This window comes from Arachis hypogaea, chromosome 16, assembly GCF_003086295.3.
Source record: "Arachis hypogaea cultivar Tifrunner chromosome 16, arahy.Tifrunner.gnm2.J5K5, whole genome shotgun sequence".
NCBI lineage: Eukaryota > Viridiplantae > Streptophyta > Magnoliopsida > Fabales > Fabaceae > Arachis > Arachis hypogaea.
In genome coordinates this window covers 147,116,830-147,144,165 of record NC_092051.1, presented here as the reverse complement: position 1 = coordinate 147,144,165, position 27,336 = coordinate 147,116,830, and the positions used below count along the sequence as shown (strand labels likewise).

The 27,336-nt window shown below is 33.1% G+C and overlaps 3 protein-coding genes across 4 annotated transcripts; 1 reads left to right on the top strand and 2 right to left on the bottom strand.

Moving 5' to 3' along the window:
• Nucleotides 1-1,389: 1,389 nt before the first annotated feature.
• Nucleotides 1,390-8,389, bottom strand: LOC112697663 (glycine dehydrogenase (decarboxylating), mitochondrial). Of its 2 annotated transcripts, XM_025750935.3 has the most exons (16): nt 7,420-8,389; nt 6,382-6,944; nt 5,789-6,031; nt 5,629-5,706; nt 5,423-5,523; nt 5,144-5,339; nt 4,891-5,016; nt 4,400-4,585; nt 4,170-4,283; nt 3,591-3,743; nt 3,029-3,217; nt 2,847-2,924; nt 2,634-2,759; nt 2,433-2,531; nt 1,946-2,063; nt 1,390-1,627 (listed from the first exon to the last, which is right to left on the bottom strand). In XM_025750935.3, exons 1-16 carry the CDS (start codon nt 8,078-8,080, stop codon nt 1,533-1,535), a joined length of 3,126 nt encoding a protein of 1,041 aa, XP_025606720.1. In that variant the 5' UTR covers nt 8,081-8,389; the 3' UTR covers nt 1,390-1,532. The 2 variants fall into 2 exon arrangements, 1 of the variants encoding a protein (XP_025606720.1); XR_011873535.1 differs by lacking the exon at nt 2,847-2,924 and having other exon boundaries at nt 2,634-2,801; nt 3,004-3,217; nt 7,420-8,324.
• A 12,000-nt stretch (nt 8,390-20,389) lies between these two features.
• On the top strand, nt 20,390-24,632 carry LOC112805957 (putative wall-associated receptor kinase-like 16). Its single transcript, XM_025848272.3, has 3 exons — nt 20,390-21,251; nt 22,842-23,006; nt 23,419-24,632. Exons 1-3 carry the CDS (start codon nt 20,390-20,392, stop codon nt 24,630-24,632), a joined length of 2,241 nt encoding a protein of 746 aa, XP_025704057.3.
• A 1,132-nt stretch (nt 24,633-25,764) lies between these two features.
• Nucleotides 25,765-26,352, bottom strand: LOC140180315 (uncharacterized). The gene has a single exon (XM_072220784.1). It carries the CDS (start codon nt 26,350-26,352, stop codon nt 25,765-25,767), a length of 588 nt encoding a protein of 195 aa, XP_072076885.1.
• Between the last annotated feature and the right edge of the window lie 984 nt (nt 26,353-27,336).

Below are 27,336 nucleotides of genomic sequence, written 5' to 3'. Positions count from 1 at the left end.
AAGTACAAGGCAGATGTCCCGGACGGACACGACTTCTTCTTATATATATATATATATATATATATATATATATAAAGAGTATCGAACAAGTCTTTGAAAAGATTTTGTGAGAAAAAGGTACTAAATCACTAAAATTTGTAATGCTGAACTTATATGTTAAGGAGATGAAAAAAGACAAAGTATATTTTTTGTTTCGAAATTTGATAAAAGTTTTAAAAATACTTATATGTTTTAATTTTGTTCCCAAAATTTTGAATTAATATCAAATATATTCTTGATGGCTAATTTTTTAAAAAATTTAAGATTATTTCAACAATAATTTTATAAGAACAACTTTTAATACAAGCAAATCAAGTATAATTTTTATGCATTATTATTAGATTGGTTTTAAATTTTTTAAAAATTTAGCTGTTAAAAATATATTTAATGGACATCGAAAACTTTTGGGACAAAATTAAAACAAAATAAAATTTTGACATATTTTTAAAATTTTTATCGAACTTTAAAAATAAAAAATATAAAAAATATACTTTACCCGATGAAAAATTAACAAAAAAAGTGTTTAACATTCATATTTTTTCAAGAACCTGTAAATTCTATAATTCAAGACTTATTTGATAATTTTTTCCCCTCAAGAACCAATAAGTCTTGCACAAAATCTTTTTGAAAATTCACTTAGTATTTATTTTTAATCTAAAAACCTATAAATTCATGGCAAAACACTTTACCGATCTATTTGTTCTATCACTCAAGATGTTTTATCAACTTGAAACAGTAAAATTTAGGATTGTAATATACAAATCAAATTACTAATTTCAACTTCAATTAGCATGCTTTTAAATTCCATTATATTGTCTCAACTTTTTCTTTTCTTTTGATAAAATTACGTGTTTTGAATAGTTGCTGAAAGTATTTATGTTTTTGTAATATAAAACAAGTATTCATAGGTAAAATTTTAAGGCTTATTTATCCTTCCATCTAATACTGATTTTCACCTTACAGTTAAAATGGATCTCCACCTTGCTTCATGTAGGTATTCTACACTCTACAGTATATAACGAGAAATTGGAAGGGATTTGATAAATAGTTAAACATAAAGCATAAAGTACTTGTCATCTTAACTAATCTCATATTTATTGTTGTTATACATAGTTAATAAATAAAAAGCGGATTCATATGCACATTGATGCCTATTAATACACTAGCTGAGACTAATGAGTTTATTCAAACGTATGATTTACTGATTTTACATGCATACGAATATGTAACCTTAATAGCACTTGATTCTACTACCTGACCAATATTCTAAATTTTTTCCTTTTTTTTTTGGGTGAACTTTCCCTCTCTTTTATTAAGATGGAGAGGGGAAAGAGCAGATATGTGTTGTGGTTGTATGAAACTTAAGAGCATTGGATTATCATCATTATCATATTCAGAAGCAAAAGTCAGCAGCTGCAATGACTGTATAAATAGGAGAAGGAGTTTATGTACAACTAGAAATGATGAAAATGCTTGATGAAAGGAATGAGGGACTATGCGGTTGCAGCAGCTTGTTCTTCGGCGACCTGTGCTGCCGGCAGAAGGGTGCAGATGAGGTTGCGGTCGCCATACACATTATCAACACGCCCTGATAACAACCAACCATAGTTTTGAATTCATTAGTCTATATCTATTGGAGAGAGAGAAAATTATGGAAATTAAAATGAGTGGTTATGGATATTTCTAGAGCATGCATTAAATGTTCTCAAGGAACACACAAGAGTTACCTGCAGTGAAGTTACAACTATAAATTATTGCAGGGTAACACTCATGTTTGTTGATCCTTAGAAAAGTAATAGAACTGTCCTACCTTTTTTTTTTCATTATTCTGACCAATTCTTTGATGATGTAGCATTGATGCTTAGTATATCTTACAATAGAGACAAGTGAACAATCGTATAGTTACCTGTTGTAGGCCAGAACTTTGCGACGCGGAGCCAGGGAGCTGGGAAGGCTGCATATTCCCTGGAGTATGGTTTGGTCCATGCATCTCCCATGAGCAATGATGGTGGATGAGGAGCTCCCTGCAAAATATTTAAGATAATCACTCAAAAGTGCACGAATTAGGTTGAAATTGTAAACATAATATCTAGACAAGTATAAATAATCACTCTTCATGGGTTTGGGAAGGGTGAAAATTTTCAATGGAGGAGTTTGATGTGTTTCACTTGAAAGTTGAAACTCATCCGTGAAAATTTCCACCCATGTTGGGTCTGTTTGCTATGTTGGTAAAAAATGAGGGATTCATTTTCATGAACAGGCGCCGTATGTAAAATCAAACAGAGTTTATCAACGAAATTTTACCCCGATATTTGCCAATATGAGATGCAATCTAAAGAAGTATTTTTCTTCTCATTAATATTATCAGAGTCGAGAGAACAAAAGGTTTTTACCTTGAGCACATTGTTGTTAATGTCAGCTTTTCCTTTCTCTATCTCAGCAATTTCTTCTCTGATGGAAATAAGAGCATCACAGAACCTGTCTAACTCAGCCTGCAATGAATATTAGTTGAATAAGAAAAAGACATCACAACAAAGAAACTTCAAGGAAAAGTGGACATAATTAAAAATAGAAGTTTTTTCAGAAAGGTCTACCTTGCTTTCACTTTCAGTGGGTTCAATCATGAGTGTGCCAGGTACAGGCCATGACATTGTTGGTCCATGGAAGCCATAGTCCATGAGGCGCTTTGCAACGTCTTCAGGCTCTATTCCAGCAGTGTTCTAAAATTGAAATCGCATAGAGAGAATCAGACATGAAGAGTTCTAGCTAATTGAGAAAAGCAACTTCAAGTTATCAAGTGATCCTACCTTAAAGCCTCTTAAGTCAATGATGAATTCATGAGCAACAGTTCCATTGACTCCACGGAAAAGAACAGGGTAATGATTCTGTATACATCAAAGTATATGTGAAAACAAGTTTTAACAACTCATAAGAAGAATAAAAAGTTATAGGGAAAAGAAGCACAAATTATCTATAAGAAAGCACAAACCTCCAATCGTTTCGCCATGTAGTTCGCATTCAAAATGGCTATCTTTGATGCATCGGTGAGTCCTTTCGAACCCATCATGGCAATGTAAGTGTAGGAGATTGGCAATATGAGTGCTGAGCCCCAAGGTGCAGCAGAGATGGTACCAAGAGGTTGAGAGTTCTCCGGGGCGGGAATTCCACCAGTGGGTACCTTCATTATGATATCAGATAATTAAATACAAAGAAGACCAAAGATTTTATTAACATCAACTTAAAAAAATGGTTTATCATAAAATAAAAAAATATAAAAGGATCTCAGTTCAATAATTCATAAAAACCATCTCTTCTAAAATCATGAGCTGTTAGGAAGAGGTACATAAATAGTTTTAAGTAGCTGCTTAGATGCATATAAAGGGTTTTATATCTATTAGATCATATACAAGGAGTAACAATGTCATCCAGTTTGGTGGAAGAAAAACTAAGGACTCTATTAAAAGTTAAAATCATGTGCTTTTAGTGAAATAACTAAAATCATGCATGTATATTACATAAAATTTCATCATAACCAAATAAAAAGGGCTTACCACAGGGTGTGAAGGTAAAAATGGTGCCAAGTGTTTCTTTACACCAATTGGACCCATACCAGGGCCACCTCCTCCATGAGGGATGCAAAATGTCTTATGGAGATTGAGATGGCAAACATCTGCTCCAATCCAACCAGGGCTTGTAAGACCCACCTGCAAACACAAACATTACAAACATCATTCAAAGTTAGGCACGACTGCGCAAATTGTTTCCTTTTTGAACAACGTGATATGTAGACGAGCCTTGTTATTTGAACCCATTTTTCAGACACTAGACACCACACTCACAAAAGTCATGCAGGACCCATCATTACAAGATTATCTATCTTCTTACACAATACATTCTTTTTCCCACTTGGTATCTGGTGTCAACCAAGACTTGGCGTTCAAGAAACAATTTGTATTCAGAACGGGGCTACAATTACATAAGTTGTATACTGTCAAGTTTTAGAACACTATAGGGGTTAAGATTTTGAATTAACATAACTCACAATTTGGATAGACCAGAAAAAAAGGAGAGAAACTGGTTTCATGTTACACAAACGTACATTAAGGTAAAATATGCATATAAAAACAAACCTGTGCATTCATATTGGCACCATCCATGTATACTTGGCCTCCATTATCATGAATAATCTTGCAAATCTCATCTATACCCTCTTCATAAACACCATGGGTTGAGGGATATGTTACCTACAATCAAATCATAACCAAACTTAGTATAAAAAAGGCTCAAAGTTTGACAATAATGTCAATTTTCTGATATAACTAGAATATACAAGTATCAATCTATAGGAAGCAAATTTTACCATAAGAGCTGATAAGTTGTCCTTGTGAGTTTCAGCGGCCTTCCTCAATTCTGCAATGTTAATGTTACCCTTGGCATCGGTTCCCACAGATACAATTTTCATGCCACACATGGCAGCACTGGCAGGATTTGTACCATGTGCCGAGACAGGTATAATGCAAACATTGCGGTGGTGGTCTCCTCTTGCCTGCAGTTTCCAATTTCCAAAATAATTAAGAACTATTGCAGGAATTTATTTAAGCAACATTAAAAAACAAAAAATTGATCTCTTATAAATATATAGCAAGAGATAATAGGACAACTGAAGGTTATCAACTATCGGATGAAATGAACAAGTACAATGTTAAATAAAAATGTCAATTACTGCTTTGGAATGTAAGTAAATCAGAAGAGTCATAAATTAACTCATAAATTGATAAAAATCCTTTCCAATAGCAAATATTTTCCATAAAAGTTAAGCAGACATATTTAAAATGAGCCAAGTCATCATACCAAATGATATGCTCGAATAACCATCAGCCCAGCATATTCTCCTGCAGCTCCAGCATTTGGTTGCAAAGAGAAGGAGTCAAACCCGGTGATGGTACACAGCAAGTCACCCAAATTGTCAAACATTTCCTGACACCAAATTTTATTGTTTAGACACAGAAAATAAAATAAAAAAAATCCCTTCTCTCCCATATTTTCAGGCCAAAGATCATTTATAAGAATCTAAAAAGAACCATTTGAACATCTAACTAGCTACCTGATAACCTTGAGCCTGTTCAGTTGGTGCAAAAGGGTGAATATCAGTGAAGCTGGGCCAGGTTACTGGCATCATCTCAGTGGTTGCATTCAACTTCATAGTACAAGATCCAAGTGGAATCATGCTGTGGCATAATGAGAGATCCTTGGATTGTAACCTATGAATGTACCTGAGTAACTCATGCTCAGTGTGGTACCTATTAGAACAAAATAAAGTTGAGGTAAGTTTCTAAAAATGTAACCAGAGGAATTATATTCAAATTCCATATGAAGGGATTACGTGTTGAAGATAGGGTGTGTCAGATAAGGGCTGTCCCTAGTTAATCCAGAAGGAATCGCAGACTCGACTTCTGGCGCAAGAGAAGCAGCTGTGAAGGAAACCTGTGTATGAACAAACATTTTAGAGGGACTTAAATAATTCAAGATTAACGATACAATTGATAGTTATGAAAAGGATACATCATATTATATATTAATCATACTTACTGGCTTGCCACCAGCAAAGACTTTGAAAAGTGTATCAACATCCTCCAATGAGGTTGTTTCATCAAAAGCAACGGTTATCTGAAAAGCAACCAAGCTCAATAATCCAAAGACAAACAAATGATATTAATTGATTTGAGTTGCAACAAAAATAAACACTTACAGTTTTTCCATCTACAACTCGCAAGTTTATTTCACTTTCCACAGCAGCATCAGCGATTGCGTGGGCATTGGGAACCTTAACCTTCACAGTGTCAAAGAAGGGAAGATCCTGAACTTCTACTCCAAGTTTCTTCAATCCCAGGGCAAACACGCCAGCAAGACCATGAACGCGTTGAGCAATGGTCTTAAGTCCTTCAGGTCCATGATATACAGCAAACATAGCAGCCATATTTGCAAGCAGTGCCTATGATAGTTATAAGAACCATTCATATTCGCTCATTAAAATAATTTAAGCATTTTGAAGAGATTGTATACGATATGATATCAAAGAATATATATAACTGAATAATATACAGGTTGAATGGTAAATAAAAGTACGTACAATATCTGTGTGTCATGTTAGAAATATAATTAAATCATTTATGTGTAACACTATGGTGGTGGTTCATTACACAGAACTTCCAAACCAAACTTGAACTGGAACAGAAATAGACACTTTAGAATTTACAAATTAAAACTTCTAAATAAGTTCTGAAGTCTACACACAGGACAACTATATAGCTAAAATTGGTTGAACCAAATCAGCAAAGTTACCTGAGCAGTGCAAATGTTGCTAGTAGCCTTGTCCCTCCGAATATGCTGTTCCCTTGTTTGCATCGCCATTCTCAAAGCCGACTTTCCAGAAGAATCAACACTGACACCAATAATCCTCCCAGGCATCATCCTCTTGTACTCTTGTGATGTTGCCAAGAAAGCGGCATGGGGCCCTCCATAGCCCATTGGAACACCAAACCTCTGAGCCGAGCCAACAACAATATCTGCCCCCAACTCACCAGGAGGCTTCAACACAGTCAGTGCCAAGAGATCACTGGCCATAACAACCTTAACCCCATGAGCATGTGCCTTCTTAATAAACTCCCCATAGTCCAGAATCTCACCCTCAGTCCCGGGGTACTGAACAAGCACACCACAAACATCACCTTTTGAGTAATCAATATCCTTAAGATCCACAGTGGCAACCTCAAGATCAAAACCAGCAGCCCTTGTCTTGCATATATCAATTGTTTGAGGATGACAGTTACTTGCAATAACAAAAGTCTTCTTCTTCCCTTTCTGGATGTTGTTACACATAGACATTGCTTCAGCAGCAGCAGTTCCTATTGAAAAATTAATTAATTAACAAAGAGTTATACATACATGATTACATGTTACATTCATAACCAACTAATAACACCCATCCATCGAGCATAGATATTCGCAGTCTTAGCTCAAAAGGCAAAGAGGCCGGAGAGGCTCTCACCCCTCACCTAATAAGTCTGCAAGATAAAGATGCCAGATTTGAATCTACCAATCAAATCCAAGACTCCCCTTCATAACTAACAACATATCCTCACAAAGCAAGACTCGCCCTCATTTGTAAGTTGTAACTAGTATTTGCAGCCTTGAGTTGCAAGGCAAAGAGGCCGGATTCAAATCCACCAACAGAATCTGTGGCCTCATATACAGTACCATCGTGGCAGGACTCAGAAGCAAAAACAAACAAAATGAACTAACTAACTAACTCCCTCCTAACTGTCGGTAACAGATCTAACAAACTTTAAAACAGTAAAATAACGGAATTGGCGGAGTTACCTTCATCAAGCAATGAAGCATTGGACATAGGCAAGCCAGTGAGATCAGTGATCATGGTCTGGAAATTAAGCAATGACTCGAGACGGCCCTGCGAAATCTCAGCCTGGTAAGGAGTGTACTGCGTGTACCAAGCAGGGTTTTCCATGATGTTCCTCAAGATGACAGGTGGCACATGAGTGTTGTAATATCCCATTCCAATAAAAGACTTGAAAACTTTGTTCTTCGACGCCAAATCCTTCATGTGCTCAATCATCTGGCCCTCCGTCAATCCTGCATCGAACTTAGAGAAGGCGAAGTCGTTGAGGCGAATGGATTTGGGAACGGTGGCGTCGATGAGGGAATCAAGAGAGTCGAACCCGCAAGACTGAGCCATCTTGCTCTGTTCTTCTTTGGTAGCGGAGTTGTGGCGGCGTGGGAAGGTGTCGCTGGGCTGGAGGGCAGTAACGGAAATTCGGCGAGTTTGTTGTTGAGAGAAATGATGGAACGATGCTCTGTTGCGGAGAACAGAGGGAGTTACGGTGGAGACGCATCTGGAGGGAGAGTAGAGAACGGGGGAGGAAGAGGAAGAGTTGGAGAGAGGCTCGTGGCGACGGTGCTGTTTTGTTTGAGAGAGGAGGCGCTTCAGAATGGCGCGGTTTGCGAGCCTCCTTGCACGTTCCATGAATGAATGCAGAGATTCAATGGATACAATGAAAGAAATGAGATTTGCCTTGAGCTTCTTCTTCTTATTATTATTATGTTACGATTACGATTCCATTGGAGTGTGTGAAGTGAGTGGAGGATGGTGGATTGGACCTCCCGATAATATAGTGTGGTTCCTGGCTACAAATCTATCATTTTTTTTAAATAAAATAAACGAATACTTACATTTTAGCTTTTATTTTTGCATGAAAACAGTCCGTATAAAAAAATAGTTGATAATAAATTAGATATTTATCATTTTTAATTTATTTTTTCCTTATCTTCGTATGATTTTTTAAAAGTAAAAACTCACACAGGTTGGTTTAACGTGAAATTATTAGTTAAAAATTAATAGATAATAATTTAAAAAATGCTAAGAAATCAGTAATTTTTATAATTTGTAGTTATTAAATAATTATTAATAATTATTTTAATGGTATAAAATTAGTGTGAGATTTTATCAAATATTTTACTTTTCTTTATTAGTTACAGAATTTAATAAAGTTGTTATCCTTTAAATTTTTCCAATAATTTAATCAAACATATCAAATTATCTAACAATTCTCGACTAACAATTTTATATTGAGTTGTACGGGAGTGAATTTTTATAGTAGAAAAAAAATGGATGGTTTTAATTATGTAATCTTATCTTTTATTGTTTTTTCTCATATTTATTTTTAATTCTATTTATAAAATTAATTATAAAAAATCACATTTTATTCTTTCAAGTGTTGGAAAAATTGAGAGGATCTATTTTCTGAATTTTACAAGTAAAGAGTTTAATATAAAGTAAGATGAAAGGATGGATTAATTAAGGAATTAAATTTAACGTAGAAAATTAAAAAACATGAGACCCTGAATATTTTGTGAGGATGATAAAGTGTAGATTCAAGATCTGGTGGAGATGGTAGGTGGTTGGTGACTGTGCGCCCACCAATGAAGGAAAAGGACACATTCCAAAGTTATCACTGTCTCATGTATTTACAAAACACCACCACAAACCGTGGAACTCAAATAAATGTATGGAAGGCATTCAATCTTTAAGGATTGAGTTTCAATGGAAGACATTAAAAGGGTGTTAGATTTTGGGGAATTAATAGAACTTCAATTCTCTTTCCCCTTTTTTCCTTTTTCTATTTTATTTTTTTATTTTTTGGGTTTTATGTAGGATTGTAGCGAGTGAAGTTGCTGGCAGAATCTCTTTCACAATTGGCTTATCTTGAGTGTGTAATTTGGCAGAAAGAAACAAATGGGTACTTGGGGTTGGTGTTTTTAGGGCTAGAAAAATAATGTGACTCACTTAGATCCAAGTGAATGGTGTATGTAATCACACGCTAGAAAATAACCAAGTAACCGTCACAATCAAAAACAACTTGAGATTTTGATTAGAGTATACTTAGGCTATTCTACTAATTTTATTATTTTTGAAATTTTTGAGGTATTTGCGCAGCACACACTGGATTAGTAAATGAGATAATTGTGGTGGTAATTGTGTTTAATGCTGACTGACAAATGCAATCTAGATTCTGAAGTTGTACGAGTCAAAGATTTTTGTTCCCCGTGGCTTCCTCTGCCTTTGAATCCATGTTAATAGTATAAGAGGATTTTTTTGGGGGAAAAAATCTGACTAAAAAAGATTTTTTTTATGAGCCAAATTTATATGTATTTTAAAAATACATGTTAAAATTTTGAATATTTTTATTTTTATTTTATAATAATTACATTAACAAATTAAATTTTGTACATTTTTATAAAATAATTTTAATTAATAATTTTAATATATGTTTTTATATCATTTGGATATTTTTATATATATGACTATTTAAGTCGTTTATTATTTTTACTGGACTTTATTTAAGTGGGTAAAAAGATGAGTCATGAAATGTGATTTTTATTGCTATGATCTTTACGGAAATTGGAGACATCGATTTTTTTTTTAAAATATTATTTGTATACTAAAATTAGTAACTAAAATCAGTTACTAATTTGTATATAAATATAAGTGTAATTTAATTTATTTTTAATATATATTTATATTTTAATATATATTTTATACTAATCACTAATTTTAGTAACTATATATATATATATATATATATATATATATATATATATATATATATGTGTGTGTATTACTCTTATTTCTTTATATGGTGATGTTCATAAATTATATTGTCCGATTTACATTGTCTAACTTAAAAAAAATCAAATCCGATAGTTTAATTTGTGTTTTTTAAAATAAAAAAAATTACATTAAAATCGGATTTTTTTAATTTTGTTATTTTCGAACCCGATCTTATTTATAGTTTATTTTTCCTCTTTAAACAAATCAGATCGTCCGATTTGATTAATATCAATTAAAAAAGATAACGTCATATAAAAAAAATTCAAATTTTCAATAATCACATATTACACATATATTTAATTAATATAAAAAAATATCAATTTTTTCACAGTATCTTTTAATCTGATAGGTCAAGACTTAATTCGCCACAAATTAGACCTCTATTTAAAAATTTGTCTATTTAAGTAGCAATAAAAGTGAGATATAAATAAGTTTATTTTTTAATAATAATATGCAATTAAATAATAATATAACATATTTTTTAGCTCTCTTCGATCATTTATTTTAGTGAGTTAATAGTCACTTTTGTCTCCGAAAGTGTCTCCGATCTCCATTTTTGTCCCCGAAAGTCAAAATTAATCAAAAACGTCCTTAAAAGATACCTTAGTTGATCACGTTTGTCCTTTCGTCATCTCGGTTGCTGACAGGACAAACGGTCGCTTACGTGGCCCGTTAACTTCCAAGGTAGCAGAGAAGCAGGACGACGTCGTTTTGGTGGAATGCGTTACTAGCATTGAAACGGCGCCGTTTTGTCTTCTGAAGAGGGATTCAAACGTTGCGATGCCTTACCCCTATCTCATATCATCCATCGCTCTGTCTTTCGCTCCAAAACGTGTCGTCTCCCACAAGGTATGCCCTAAGCGTTTGACGGAAGCTCTGCACCACCGCGACAAAGATCGTTAGTCTTGCTGGACGATTACAGTAGAGAGGCTTTGGCCATTGAATGCAGAATTGATGTTATGTTGGAGCAGGATTGCTAGTAAAAGAAGGTATTGAGACGTTGAGAGGTAAGGATTGAACTCATAAGATGATTTTTTGCTTATTGTGTGATGTGGTGTATTGTTAAAGTTCGTCTGATTTAAGTTAGGGTTTCGGGTGATGAAGGGTGTGTTAGTGTTGTTTTAGCATTTTTGTGTATGAGATTGTGTTACTTTGTATGACTCTGTGACGGTAGTCAGGGATGTATGAATTTAGTGATGGTTCTGTTGCATTTTTTTTCGGTTAATGGTTGATTGGTACCAACTGGGTGTACTAGGTGGTGATTGATACAGAGTAGTTGTTGGTGGTCATGTTTGTTTATGATGTTTTCGTATTTGTCATTGTAGATGGAGGGTCCTCCCATGACGTTTGTTTTTCACCATGGTGGGTTGTTTAGGACTGGTGAGGATGGAGACATGGTTTATGAACCTGACAATACAGAGGTATTGATGGGTGTTGAGGGAGACACACTTGATGTGTTTTTTGTAAAGGGTTACTATAAGGAGTTGGGATACATTAAGGCTGGCAACTGTTGGTGGAAAGTTTCTGGAGTTCCAACTGGATTGAAGAAGTTGGTGACAGATGCTGACTTGATTGCAATGTGCAAGGATTGTAGGAGGAACCAACATTTGATCAACCTATACTTTGAGGACTGCATCTCACAACCTTGTGTAGTGGACAACATATGGAAAAGTGTAGCTCTTCTGGAAGTAGGAAGTAGTAAGAAGAAGAAGTTTAATTCTCAGGCCAAGATGCACCACTCCCAACCTGTGAAGACTCCCACAGTGAACCACCCTCAGCCCAAGAAACCAACTTATGAGCCCACTAAGTCAACCTCACAGCCCAATAAGCCCAAATCTTAGCCCAATAAGCCCAATTCTCAGCCCACAAAGCCAGCCTCACAGCCCAGTAAGCCCAATAAGCCTTACTCTCAGCCCACTAAACCAACACATCAGGCCTTAAAGACCACCTTTCATCCCATAAAGACTCTCTTGCAATCAACAAAAGTCCACCCTCAACAAACCAAAACCAACATTCAGGGGAAGACAGCCCCATATCATTCCAAAACATCCTCTCAACTAGCCAAGAACCCAGAAAGTGATAACAACAAAGGAAATACCAGTGCATGCAGAGTAACAATATCTGGAAGAATTGTAAGAGAATGTCCCATCCAGGAAGAAGATTCTGACTCTCATGACTTGTATGAGAGTACTGAAGATGAGCTGTACAAGCCTCCGAAAGTTCTAGGAGACAATTTATACAGCTGTGAGAGTGATAGTGACATTGAAAAAGATTCACCAAGAAAGCAAAAGAAAGCTGAAACGAAGGAAAAGCATAGGCCTCCTAAGTCTAAACTAGCGGATAAAGAAATTGACACCGATGACTCAAGTTATGAGGGTTTCGAAGATGAAGAAAGCTCTGAATCTGGTAAGTTCAGGGGGTTTTAGTTGTGCTACTGTTTTAATATTTCATTTGGACAAATTTTAATGTCTTCCATGTTATGATTTGGTAGATGCAGAAGAAGATGATGATGATCTTGGAAGTTTCTCAGATGCTGACTCATGGCATTCAGAGGATTCTGGCAAGCAGTTAGACTCTGATGAGGAGACACCAACTGTTTATCCCCAATATAATGAAAAAACCAAATTTGGAAACCTGAAGTTTGAGGTTAGTATGACATTCAAATCAAAAGCTGAGTTTATACAAGCCACTAGGGATTACACTATCCAGTGAGACAGAAACATTTTATTTACCAAGAATGATAGAGTAAGGGTTAGAGCTGTTTGTAAATCAGACGATTGTCCATGGGTGGTTTATTGTGCTTGTAACAGTAAAGACTTGTCTTGACAAATTAAAATGCTAGTTGATAATCACACCTGCCTTAGAAAGATGAAAAATAGTGCTGCAACCCAAACCTGGACACTTAGCAAGCTACTACCGAAGCTTAGAAAGCACCCAACTATGAAGCATCGAGAGGTGTATGATTGGTTTGTCCGAAAGTGTACTGTGTAAAGTAATAACACATGCATCACCAGGGCACTAAAAGCTGCTAGGAAAATTGTAGAGGGTGATGAGATAGCCCAGTATGGTTTAGTTTGGGATTATGCAAACGAGTTACTTACTAGCAATCCAGGATCTAGAGTGCAAGTTGGTGTGATCCCTATGCCTGAGAGTCCTCCGATTTTTTATCGGTTCTATGTGTGTCTTGATGCTTGCAAGCGGGGGTTTAAGGCGGGTTGTAGACATCTAATTGGACTAGATGGAGCGTTTCTGAAGACACTACATGGAGGACAAATTCTGACTGCCTGCGGACAAGATGCTAGCAATCACATCTTTGTAATTGCCTATGCCATTGTCAGCGTGGAAAACAAGGATAATTGGCAATGGTTTCTTGAACTGCTTCACAGTGATCTAGGTGACTACAGAGAGAATAAATGGTGTTTCATATCAAATATGCAGAAGGTAATGCACTCTGTAAGGATTATTTTGATTTACTCAATATTCTTTAAAGGACTAGTTTGATTTAATGATTTCTGTGTTGGGGACTGAAATGATTTATTATCTTTTCATGTTTGGCATTTGGGTGCAGGGTTTATTCCCTGCTATGCAGGAAGTGTTTCCAAGAGTTCACCACCGCTTTTGCGTGTGGCATTTGTGGCGCAATTTCTCCAAACAGTGGGGTAGTTGTGAGTTAAAAGACCTTGTGTGGGGATGTGCAAGGTCAATGACAAGATCTAAATTTGATAGAAACATGAAGAGGGTTAAGTTAATCAACGAAAAAGCTTGGCAGTATCTTGATAAATGGCCAAAAGAGGCATGGACGAAGGCGCATTTCAGTGAGATTCCGAAAGTCAATAATATATGCAACAATGCCTGTGAGTCATTCAACGCAAAGATCAAACACGAAAGGAGTAAGCCTATCATGAGCCTGGTTGAGGAAGTTAGAAGAATCATCATGAAGAGTATGGTTGATAACAGGAAAAAGTTGCAAAACTATCAAGGAATTATCCCTCCTGTTCAGCAAAGTAGGTTGGAAGCTATGATAGTGCTGTCCCGCCATTGGGCTCCTCAGTGGTCTGGTGATGAAAAAGAGGAGTTGTACGAAGTGCATGGTTGGCCGACCAATATGGTGGTTGACCTGGGCAAGCACACATGCACCTGCAGGTTTTGGCAACTTACAGGTAACAACTTTCTTCTCTTACTTAATTAACAATGTCTTTATTCATGATAGTATGTTTACTGTGTCATTTTGTTTGGCTTGAAAGGAATGCCATGTATGCATGCAATATCGACAATACAAGATAAGAATGACAAGAGACCTGAAGAATATTGCCATGAGTGGTTAAAGATGGAAGCCTATAAGCGTACTTACTCTTTCAATGTGAATCTGGTTAAGGGGCAGGACCTATGGGAAAAAACACCACATCCAGCACCCGTCCCACCCCAGTGAAGCCTAAACCTGGGAGGCCAACAAAGAAGCGAAGAAGGGACAAAGAAGAATAACTGAGTGGGTCAAAGACAAAAATGAAAAGAAAATACAACCCAATCCGGTGCATGTACTATGGTGAGGTTGTTACCCCTGCTACAAAAGGTGCTGAACCCGAAGTAAATGCTGCCCCAACTGATACTGATATTGGTACAGAAGTTGAGGCACCTTTGCCTTCACTTCCATCACCAACTCAACCTGAGTCAAAGATTGACAGCAGTGACTCGGAATGCATTCCACCAACCCAAGAACCCCTACATGTAGTATCATCACTCCTCACTCCTAAAAAAAAATTTGACAGTAGCCTAATCATGTAACTAACTATTTGGTACTGGATCATGCAGGATCAATTGATAGGTAGGCTACCTAAGTTGCAAGTGATCAAAAGACAAGCAAGGTTAACATCCTCCCCTAAGCATATTGCAACTGGATATGTGGTTGTTTCTACTGAAACCATTAAAGGGACAAGTTCTGGAACTGCTAAGCGGCTGGCCAACTTCATGATCTTTGTGCCTACTCTAGGCTTCAAGGCTCCAAGGAAAACCGATGACAAAGTTTGATTTGTTAGGAATGTGTTATGGTTGACTCATTTTGTGTATGACACAACATTATGTTTGTTGCTTTCGTGTGTGGTAATTTAGTCTATAAACAATGTATTTGTCAGTTAAGAACCTTATGACTTTGTTGTGATATTTATGTATTAAGACAATTAGCCTTGAATGACAAGTTACTACTAAGATTACTTACTATCTTGATTTTGTTTATGTCTCAAAATAATTCATGCAAATAGAGACACAGAATTAATTGCTAATTTTTTTTAAAAGTTATGCACATTTGATAGGGAATTGCTTCCAACTTCACATAACTACTCCCATTCATATCAACAACTTCAATACACCAATACATGTTCATAGAGGATAACTGGGTTCATTTAGAAGTACATAAGAAACAACAAAGTATCACAACTGCTACAAACAGCAAAATCATTAGCAGTTTCAAAGCTCTAACTTCAGCTTCCAAAGTGTCCAACTTCCATGCCACCTTCACCCTCCATTCATCATGCTCACCTTCAACCTCCATATCAGCTCCTGCATCTTTCTCTGTACCACATACACCCACTGCTTCAAATTCATCATCATCAACCCACTTAAAATAATTGCAGTGACTACCCTTCTGCAATTTCAGATGGGAGTAAACAAAAAAATTAGACAACACCCAACACCATATAACAACATGAAAAAGCTTTAACTTCTTTTACCATTACTCACCTGGTACCTTGGACATGCATGGAACAATCTGTTCGGATTATCTGCTGTCCCAGATTTCTTAATCACAGTCTTCAGCCCACAGAAACATGATCCATCATGAGCATTCACCCTCCTCATTCGCATCGAAACAGTAGATCCATGACTGTCGTGCGATGTATGTGACAAACCGCCACCGCAACCACCATTTCCTGTCTCCATTCATGCAGCCACCCAGGGATTACACCTCCTACTTACCTCTACTGCCATCGAAAGTGATCACGGCGATGTATTTATCGTGCAAATTGGGATTAGGATTTATACACTCGAAGGACTAATTTGACGTCTTAAACAAAACTTATCTTGTCAGCAACAACGTCCTACAGCCTGCCGTTGTCCACCTTGAAAGTTAACGGGCTACGTAAGCGGCCGTTTGCCTTGTCAGCAACCGAGATGACGGAAAGACGAACGTGATCAACTAAGGTATCTTTCAAGAACGTTTTTTATTAATTTTGACTTTCGAAGATGAAAATGGAGATCGGAAACACTTTCGGAGACTAAATTAACTATTAACTCTTATTTTAATAAACCAAAAATCATTTATTTTTAATTTTTTACAGGATGTAAGTTTATTTTCTTTTAAGAAAGTACATACCTCGTTATGAGATTCTCCTTATACCATTAATAAGGATTAAATGTTTAATGAATCTAATTAACTATCAACTAGGTTAAATCTTGGTCATTTATTTGTTTTGTACATGAATTCTCATTATATCAAAATGATTTTTACTCATAAACTTATTATTTATAATAAATAAATAAAATAATTATGTGACCGTGAGGGCCTGAGAGGGTTCATGCGTCTAAAGCAAAATGGAAATGGTAAGGTAGTAGGTGAACACTAGCAAAATAAATAAATAATATAATTAAATAAATAAATAAGTACAAAGAAAGAAAAAATGGGAAAATGAGTTGGTGAAAAAGGACACTATTTTAGGGCTAAAGAATCTCAATTGGTGTGGAAGAGAATAATATCAATTTCGCTTAAGGTGGTAGGTGAGGGAAAAGAGATGCACATTTAACACTATGCAAATTATTATGCTTAATTAAAGGAAAAATAATGGTAGGTATCTATGTTAATTGAATAATAAGGGGTTTGGTATGTACAGTAGTATCAGTATTTGCAATTCTATATTCAACCAAACCGATGACTAAGATCCAAAGATTAAGGAAACTTATTTGCATATTTATTGAGATTGCTTTTACTAATTCTAAAATGGATTTACTTTTTTTAGTATATACATTCAATACATTAATATTTTAATTTGGCTTCTTATGAAAGTTTAAAACTTTTGAAAATTTATCTAGTCACGTCAAAAATAGAATTATAAGACAAATACTCTAAAATACAAAGATAAAAATAAAAAAATAATTTGATTGGAAAAATCTATTTTAAATTTTTAGGCTACATTTATTTTTTAGAACGAGATTGTGACGGAATATTGTATTTAATAATTAGAGATTATAACCAAAATTTTAATCTAATTTTTTCAAACATAATCTTAGTTATCTTTTTCTCTAGTTTTTTTCTTAAATATATGAAAATATTTGTCATTGATTAATTTAATGAGGTGAACTTGTTTGCTCATTACTTCACTTGCCTTATAAAAAAAGGAGTTTCATTGATTCTGAACCTTTTTTCCATCGATTTGGATGGTTAAATTAACAGAAAATTTTAAGTATATTAAAAATATCGGTGTTATAATTTTTTTAATTATTGATTTAAATTATAAAAAATATATATAATATATATTAATTAAAATCAACTGTTAAAACAATCGAATACCACCGATATTTTCGATACACTTAACATTTTTCCTAAACTAAATACGGAAGAGAAGATGTTATAAAAGTGTCGGCATAATTGCACTTTCAACCTTGCTAGACCTTTGGTCCAAAAGGGGAGTCAGATTCTCATATAATATGCATTAATATGACGATGGTTTTAAAAATTGACAAAGAAAAAAAGTACTTGGATTTAATGTTCCATCTCCTCTTTATCAAGTCTTTTTCAATTAAATATTATCAAAAACTTTTATAAGATATATACTACATCTTAATTAGTTTATAAAATTCCAATACTATAAGATTTCAATTTATTGCTGAGAGGAAAGTAGAGTTATAATGGCATGATTCATTGGTCCGGTGGAACAAATGGGTGATCTTTCCTTTTACCAGTAAATCCTTTCGTTCACCCTCCTTTTTTTTCTATGGTTGCACAATGTTTTTATAGAAGATTTAATGGATATATTTCTCAGCGTTTTAAATTTTTATAAATAAAAATAATAGTTTATTTGAGATAAAATACCTTTTCTAATATATCTTTTATTTTTAAAAAAATATTATATCATTTAATTTATTGTTATTAGGATTTAGGAAAATACACAATTATTTTCCCAAACTATGTTATATATGCATTTTAGCTACTACATTTTTCAAAATGTATAAATAATGCACAAATTGACCATTATTTTGTAATTCTTAACCAAAAAATGTAGACTTTTGTTAAAATGCAAGGAAAACCATTTATATTAACTAAAATTCACATTCAAAAAATATGAAAATAAATTATTGTACCGATTTATAAAATCTATAAATTAAAATGCGCACATTCACACCACACTAAAATAGCACAATACCAAATTACCAATAACAGATTCTAACGCTACCCTTTTTTTTTTGGTCTTGAACGCTAACTTACCTTTAAAAGTAAAAATTAAAATTGAATTGAGAGAGAGGGGGTCTTCCTTGTGGTAAATATATGTCTTTATTCAGGTTTGGGCCTTATATAGTGTTCTTGTTAGGAGGCTTATTTAGTTTGATTTGGTCCATTATGATGTAAACTTTTTCGTTTGGGCCTTGATGGTTTGGATTTAGATCAGTTGGCCTCTTTTTAGATAAGAGCAGATTGGCTTGTATTGGATAGTCTCAAAACAAAGATCACTTGAGCGGTTAACTCACAAATCTACTTAAATAACTATCGAAAATTTAAATTCTGACTTATACATACAGCAACCTAGGATCGAGTCGGGGGATACCATTCAAAACTTGTACCAAATTCTGACTTATACATACAGCAACCTAGTAATAAGTTTGTGAAATTTTATCTTTTCTATTATGCGACAAAAAACTTGTACCAAATTCTATCAGTAATTTTGACAAATAATTTTGCAGCAAAAAAATCTGTCAGTACTTAATGATTGTCAATAGTGTATTTTTTAGAGAAAAAAAAAAGCAGAAAATGTAAAAGTAATATTCTATGAAGCATAAATAATAATGCAGAAGCATACACATAAATTTTAATTTTTTATAATTAATTTATATATATATATATAATATAAAATATCTTTTAAATAAATTATAATAATATTTTAAAATTTATCAATACTAAAATATAAATGAAGATTTTAACTACTTTTATTTTTTAATTATATAAATATTTAAAATATTTTTTATTTTAATACATAATAATATATAGTATTTTTAAATTTATTTTAAGAATATAGATTAAGAACAAAAATGAACATGTTGATACATGATGATATTTAGGTGTGTTTAAACAAACGTATTTGAAAAATTATTTTTTTATTTTATATTTTATTAAGATACGCAGTATCGCATTCTAAATATATCTGACATATAGACATGATAATTCAACAAAATATCCGTATTTAATAGTGTAAAATAATTGAAGAACAATATATTATATGTTTTTTTTTCACATTTTTAATTGCTTATAACATTCATGACCTCTCTAACAATTTAGGTATTTCATAATATTAATTAATATTTATTAACTTGTGGAAATAAAAGCTTTCACAACAGGTTGTTAATGACTTCACTTGGCACACACTTCTGCAGGGCAGAGATTCTAAGGTGTCAATTAAGAATAATCCACCACCTTCACTTAATTATTCCAGCATTGATATAATCATAATTAAAGTTAATAAGCCGTCCTGGTTAACATTATATTGATGTCACAACTTTTGATCTTCACTGAAATATATATACATAAAAGATGAAAGACATTTTATAAATCGTTTCATATTTGATTGACTCTCTCTCTGGTCAGTGTTCGATATTTTCAAGAAACTTTTGTATGCTCATAGTCGTAGCTCATAAAATATTAATTGAGTGCTTACAAGACATGCATTAAAAATGTATTAAACTCTAAAAATATGTAAAAGTTTCTTTTTGCCAACAACTTGTCAACATGCATATAGCATTCAAAGCTCTGTATAAAAGAGTTAGCCCTAGCATCACTCTTAGGTTCAAATTATAAAGTGTAATTTTATCCTTAATTCAACACTATATCCAATTTATAAAAAAATTGTGTAAATTTCACCTGAAAATAAAATACAAAATAATTTTGCGACGGTGATGGAGCCGGTGACGATGGTGTTAATGGTACTATTAGTCATCCTGGCGGTTACGGCCGCCATGGATGACAATCAAACCCAAGTTCTAGAAGGCTGCCAAAGTTCTTGTGGAGACATTCAAATTCCATATCCATTTGGGATTGGAAAATCATCAAAAACCGGTAAGAATTGTTATTTATCGGAGCGATTTAACCTAGTTTGCACAAACTCAACCTTACATAGAGATAGAGATTCAATCCCAATCATAGCCATAAACATCACCAAAGGTCAAGTTGACATGATGATTTTGATCTCAAAAAGTTGTTATGACAAAGATTCTGGTCCCACCATAACCGCTGGGACCGAATCATGGCTAAAAACCACTTATTACACAATTTCTAGCATGGACAACAAGTTCATAAGTGTTGGTTGTGACACTTATGGCTACCTAAATAGTTTCTTCGATGGTGCAACATATTCAACCGGTTGTTTAACGAGATGCTATCGAGAATCGACGATTATCGTCGACGGAAAATGCGCCGGGATTGGGTGTTGTCAAGTGGATATTCCAGCCGGAATGAGGAACAACACGGTTCAAGCATTTAGCTTTGAGAATTTCAATACATCCTTGGGGTTCAATAATTGTAGCTATGCTTTTGTTGCCAAAAATGGGAATTATACATTTTCTAAGGACCATTTGGAAAATTTACCTTATGAGAGGATGGCTGTGGTTTTTGATTGGAGTGTTGGAAATGAGACATGTGAAGAGTCTTTGAAAAGTGGTAGCAATGTTTGTAAGGGTAATTCCAATTGTGAGGAATCAGAGGCTGGAAATGGTTATCTATGCAAATGCAAGGAAGGTTATCAAGGAAATCCATATCATCCCATTGGTTGCATAGGTAATAATATTTACTTCATTTTATATTGTTTTTTTTATTATATATTTTTCATTATTGTTTTTATATTAAGTTGATAGTTGAAAATTGTTAGATAATTTAACGTATTTGATTGAATTGTTATCTAATGATTTTCAACTATTAACTTTAAATAAAGACAAATTATATGTGAATTTTTACTATTTTTTATTTTTTTAATTGTGATTTTCTATCGTATTTTAAAACCAAAAAATAATGCTAAGTTATTTTTTAAAAAATTTTAAATGATTATTGAATTGTGTTATTTACTTAATTATACTCATTTAATTTGAGATAATTAAACACATAAAGATATCTTTATGTAGACACGTATGTATTATATCAAATAATTATGTTAAATTATCTAAAAAATTTTAATTATTTTTTTTAAAGTGAATAATTATCTTAATTTTAATTACCAAATCAACATATATCCTTCTGCTAGTTTGAACTATTATTGGAAAAGTATATGTTGACTTGGTGTATAATATAAGATGAATATACAAAGAGGAGTGCTAGATAAATAATAATTATCTTGAACAACATGAACAATTACTAATCAAATAAAAATGAGACATATTACATTTTCAAATTAACTATCTAAATTTTAATATTAAAATAACCATCTGTATATCTAGTAAAATAAACAATCGATATATCTATTGTTCACATTATTTAATATTTTTATTGTCTATCTATACTTTTCTATATACAAAATATTTTTTTTAATAATTAATTGTGTTTTCATTTTATCAATAATATTTTCACATTTTACGGTTGATATTCATAAATTTAGTTTGAAGAGAAATTTAAAGAAACTGGAGGCTAGGAGAAAGATTCTTAATAAGCTATAGAAAAATATATTAATTTTAAAAAATTAGAGTATTACTATTATATTTTAAAGAAAGTACGTACTGAATATTTTTTAATTTAAAAAGTTAGATGATTATTACTATTATATTTTAAAGAAAGTAGCGAATATTTTTTAAATTACACAATATATTTTAATATTTCTGATGATAAGTTCGTGTCCCGTTCTGCTCATCCCATTGCAATATATATATATATATATATATATATATATATATGCTTCAATTATTACAAATGAAAAAAAAATACATGAAAGCTTGTCAAATATATCCTGAGCTTTGCGTTTTGTTTGCACTTAATGCGAGTAGGATTTATTTAATTTTTGCTTAGTCATCATGGCAATATCCGACAATATAATAAAACAGATTGTAACAGAACTTACTTTATTAACTTAATATTCTAATTATATATATAATCTATAATTATATACTTATTATATTTAATATTATTTATTTATTTCATCAACAATAAAAAAATATAAAAAAAATCTTTGAACTAATTTGTTATTGTACAAATTTTTTTATATTTTTTAATTATCACGAGAATAATTAAATAATATTACATATAATAAATATATAATTATAAATGTTATATGTATACAATTATGAATATTATATTAAATAAAATAAATTTATATTATTATCTCTGTATTATTACCGATATTTTTTTTGACAATTGTGTGATTTCTCTTGTGATGCTTTGCAGACATTGACGAATGTAAGACAGGAAATCACAAATGCATAAGTGAAAGTAATTGTATAAATACAAATGGGTCTTACACATGTTTTTGTCCTAAGGGTCAAACTGGAAATGGCACAAAGGAACAACGGGGATGTCAACAGCAAAATTTACTTTCCAAGGTTCTCATTGGTAACAACTTGAACAAAAAATACTTATAAATATCTATTATTTTAAAATTTTAATATATTCAGACCCAATTATCTCCAAATAAATGTATTAAATTTTTGAAGTGAAAAACATTTTAGAATGAAAAAAGTAAACTTTTAGTCTATCTATAATCTATTAATAACCTTTAATATAATTTTGTTTCTTATCTTAACCATGCATGGTAATTAAGTAAAAATTTATGTACAGTTATTTTTATATGAAGTTGATAGTTAAAAATTATTAAATAATCTGACAAATTTGACTAAATTATCATTTAATAGATTTTAGCTATTAACTTTACACAAAGACAACTATACGTGAATTTTCACTTTATAATTATAGTGAAAATATTTCAACAGTTGAAATAGTGCAATTAACACACTTTTAAATGTAGGTGCAAGTGGAGGAACCATTGCTGTTGTTGTGGCAACTTCATTGTTTATTTTGACACATCAAAAAAGAAAGCACATCAAACTCAAACAACAATACTTTAAGCAAAATGGTGGCTTAATGTTGTTACGACAACTCTCTACAAGAGAAGAATCCTCACAAATTACTCAGATTTTCACATCAGAGGAACTAAAGAAGGCTACCAACAATTATGATGAGAACTTAATACTTGGAAGAGGAGGTTACGGTACAGTTTTCAAAGGTTTTCTTGACGATAATAGAATTGTGGCAATCAAGAAGTCTAAAATAGTTGATCAGAGCCAAACAGAGCAGTTCATCAATGAGGTGATTGTTCTATCTCAAATCAATCATAGAAACATAGTGAAACTGTTAGGTTGCTGCTTAGAAGAAGAGGTTCCTTTACTAGTTTATGAGTTTGTTAACAATGGTACCCTCTTTGATTTTATCCACAATCAAATTCAAAACAATGTGAATAATTTGTTAACTTGGAACACACGTCTAAGGATAGCAACAGAGGCAGCTAGTGCTCTATCTTATCTACACTCAGCAGCATCTATATCCATTATCCATAGAGATGTCAAGAGTGCAAATATTCTCTTAGATGACAATTACACTGCAAAAGTTTCCGATTTCGGAGCTTCCAGATTGGTTCCACTAGATCAAGAAGCCTTGGCCACCATGGTGCAAGGAACTATTGGATACTTGGATCCAGAATACATGCAAACGAGTCAACTAACTGAGAAAAGTGATGTGTATAGTTTTGGAGTCGTACTTGTAGAACTTCTAACAAGCGAAAAACCTCTTTCTTTTGATAGGACGGAAGAAAAGAGAAGCCTTGCTCTTTACTTTCTGTCCTGTCTAAAAGAGGATCGCTTGTTTGAAGTCGTTCGAGTCGAACTTTTGAGTGAAGAAAACAAGCAAGAGATTGAAGAGGTTGCTTTTCTTGCGGCAAAATGTTTGAGACTTAATGGGGATGAGAGACCAAGTATGAAGGAAGTGGCAATGAAATTGGAGGGATTACAGTTAATGCAAAAACAGCCTTGGATCAATGGGAACAAAAATTTGGAAGAGACTTGTTACTTGCTTCCCGGTTCATCATCCAAAACATGTGAATTTGGTGATAGTAGTTGCCATAAAAATGCTGGGTATGATAGCATCAGAGATCAAGTACTAATTTCTTTTGATGATGGAAGATGATAGCATCATTTTATTTACAAGTTTTGTATAGAACCTTTTGTAATCTTTATGAACAAATATAACATAAATGAGCACAGAATATTTAGAAGTTGGTATCAAATTTGCAAGAACAAAAGCTCAATTATATCAGTTGAGTAAATGTACATCAAAACCTTTAGTTCAAGGGAGAGTTTTTTATTTCTGCAAAGCTAGGTGCCTAAGCCTAAATGAAAGTGAAAAACAAGATATTGCTTGATACAAGATATTTCTTCTTGAGTTTTCGAAACTTGTTTCTTCTCCATTACTTGTTGAACACACCTTCTTTTAAGAGCATCTCTGTATGCAGAAGCTCTAAAAAGTTGAACAAAATTTTCATTGGAATTCTTATATTTGAAATAAATTATCTACATAAATTGAATTCAATAAGAGTGTTTAGAATGCCTGTGAAAATGAATTGAATACTTCATTTGACAACTTTCTCTTCATTAACAATAACTATATGTTGCATGCATACATGTTGAAAAAACCTACAAAAACTTTTGACTGTTGTTGCATTGTTTTGGATTCAAATTGTCTCGAATTATAGTAAACTAATCATATATGAATTATTATACCTACTGTGTGTACCCATACGAAATTCTCTTGACACACACATGTGTATGAAATAGAAAAGTTAATTAGCAAGAAGGCCAAGAATCATTGCACACTTTTTAATGTTGGTTTTGGATGTTATTTTTTTTTAATGTACAAATCTTTTGTTAGTTTATTCTTCTTGTTCCCATTAGTAAGAGCAATTGAGTTAACATTCTTGTTTTGATTAAGGATTGTTATGTTAGAAAAGAAAAACGAAGGCGATTGATAATTATCTTCGAAAACACTTAAGTTTAATAAAATTCAGAATAACATGACAAATCAACCAATTCTTATTGTTTGTGTAAAGTTAATTACAGAGACTGATTTAACAAAACAAGTATTAGAATTATACTTTTAAAATAACTATTTATTTACATTTTTTTAACAATTAGAATAATAATGCTACATAATTAACACAAATTAAAGAACCCTACGGAACACAAGAAAAGAAAGGTTCCTTGAAGTTGTAGTGGTAAGCCTGGTAATTAAGTGGAATATAGCATGGTGAAGATGAACCTATTCATCTTTGAAATATGATTCTGCGGCACAATGGGCAAGAATATGGCGACTCACAGTTGGCACAGCGTCGGAGCCAGCGGAGCAAGCAGCGATCATGAAAAACATGCTTGCAATTCGTACGAACAATTTCTACGCTTGAATCTTCATTACCATGTTCAAACTTCTCCAAACAAATGGCGCATTCAGCATCAGAATCTTGAACAACATTGTAGGAGGTAACATGAAGGTTGACAACAATCTCCCGCGTGTTGGAGTCACAGCTTCTTGCAGTTTGGACTATGTTAGATAAAATTTGGTCTAATAGGTGAGGGGACACACTTAGTGAAGAACAGATTTGTTGTAACAAGATTGTGTCTTCTCTGCTGAGGTGTGTGAGTGGAGTACCACTACATAGGATCTCTGAAGGAACCAATATTGCTTCCCTGGCTGTACTTGTAGTACAACAAGACTGAACCTCGGCACCTGGATTTGAGCTTTCAATAATTTGGATCAATTTTTTGGTGCAATTGAAGATGATCGAGAAGCAATCACCGAACTCAAACTCTTCTTCAATGGGAGTGATTTGCAAAGAAGAAGAGACGAATTCCATGGAAACGTATTATAAGAAGTTATTGGGAGATTAGGAAGATTAATAAATTCGAAGTATTAAAGTCCCAATAGAAATATTGGAAGGGAGATAAGAAAAAAAATGATACAATAAAATTATGTAAATGATCTCACTAAGAGTTTAAATAGGACTCTAAATCTCTAACAAACTAATTAAAAGATAAGATAAAATAATTTAATTTAAATCTTCTAAAGATAAGATAATTATCATAATTATGTATTAAATATTAAAGATAAAATAACTAAATTTAATTTAATTTAAATTTTATTTATTTTAAGATAAATTACATTTATTTAATGTAAATTAAATTTAATAAATTTTGATTTATATTGAGTTACAAATGAGACAATTATATAACACAATTCAATTTAAGATATTTACTTAATATTAATTCTCAATCAATTTATTCATATAATTTATCCAAAAATAAAAGTTATCTTATATGAATATGAATACAGATTTTTTTTGCGGAGTAATTAAAATAGGTGCCCACAATTAATTATATGTAAAAAATTAAAAATGAATAAAAATATTTTGATTTTAGATAAATGAAATTAAATGTAAAAAATTATTCTTAACTGATGATTCGTTGAACCGGAACCCGTCCGGTTTACACAAAAACGGAAACTCCTCCATTTCTTTCTCCCTTTCCCCCTTTCTTTCTTTCATTCAGAAAGAAATCAAATCACACAATCCCAGCCAACAAACCCTATCACTGTAAGCCTACACCACCGCCGCAAGGAGTGGCATACTGCCGCGTCCGTCGCACTCAAAGTTCGCCATCCGTCCTTCTATCTAGCTTCCCTCGTGATCCAAGTCTTCAACCCCTGTTCGCTGTCACCGATCGCGGCTGCTTCCTCGAGCTCGGCGTCCATCGTCGTTGTCTGCTCAGCCGTGCTTCCGTCGCCGTTTGTTTGCCGTTCACGTTCGCGTCTTCGTTCGCGTTCTTCGCCGTTCAGGTTCGCT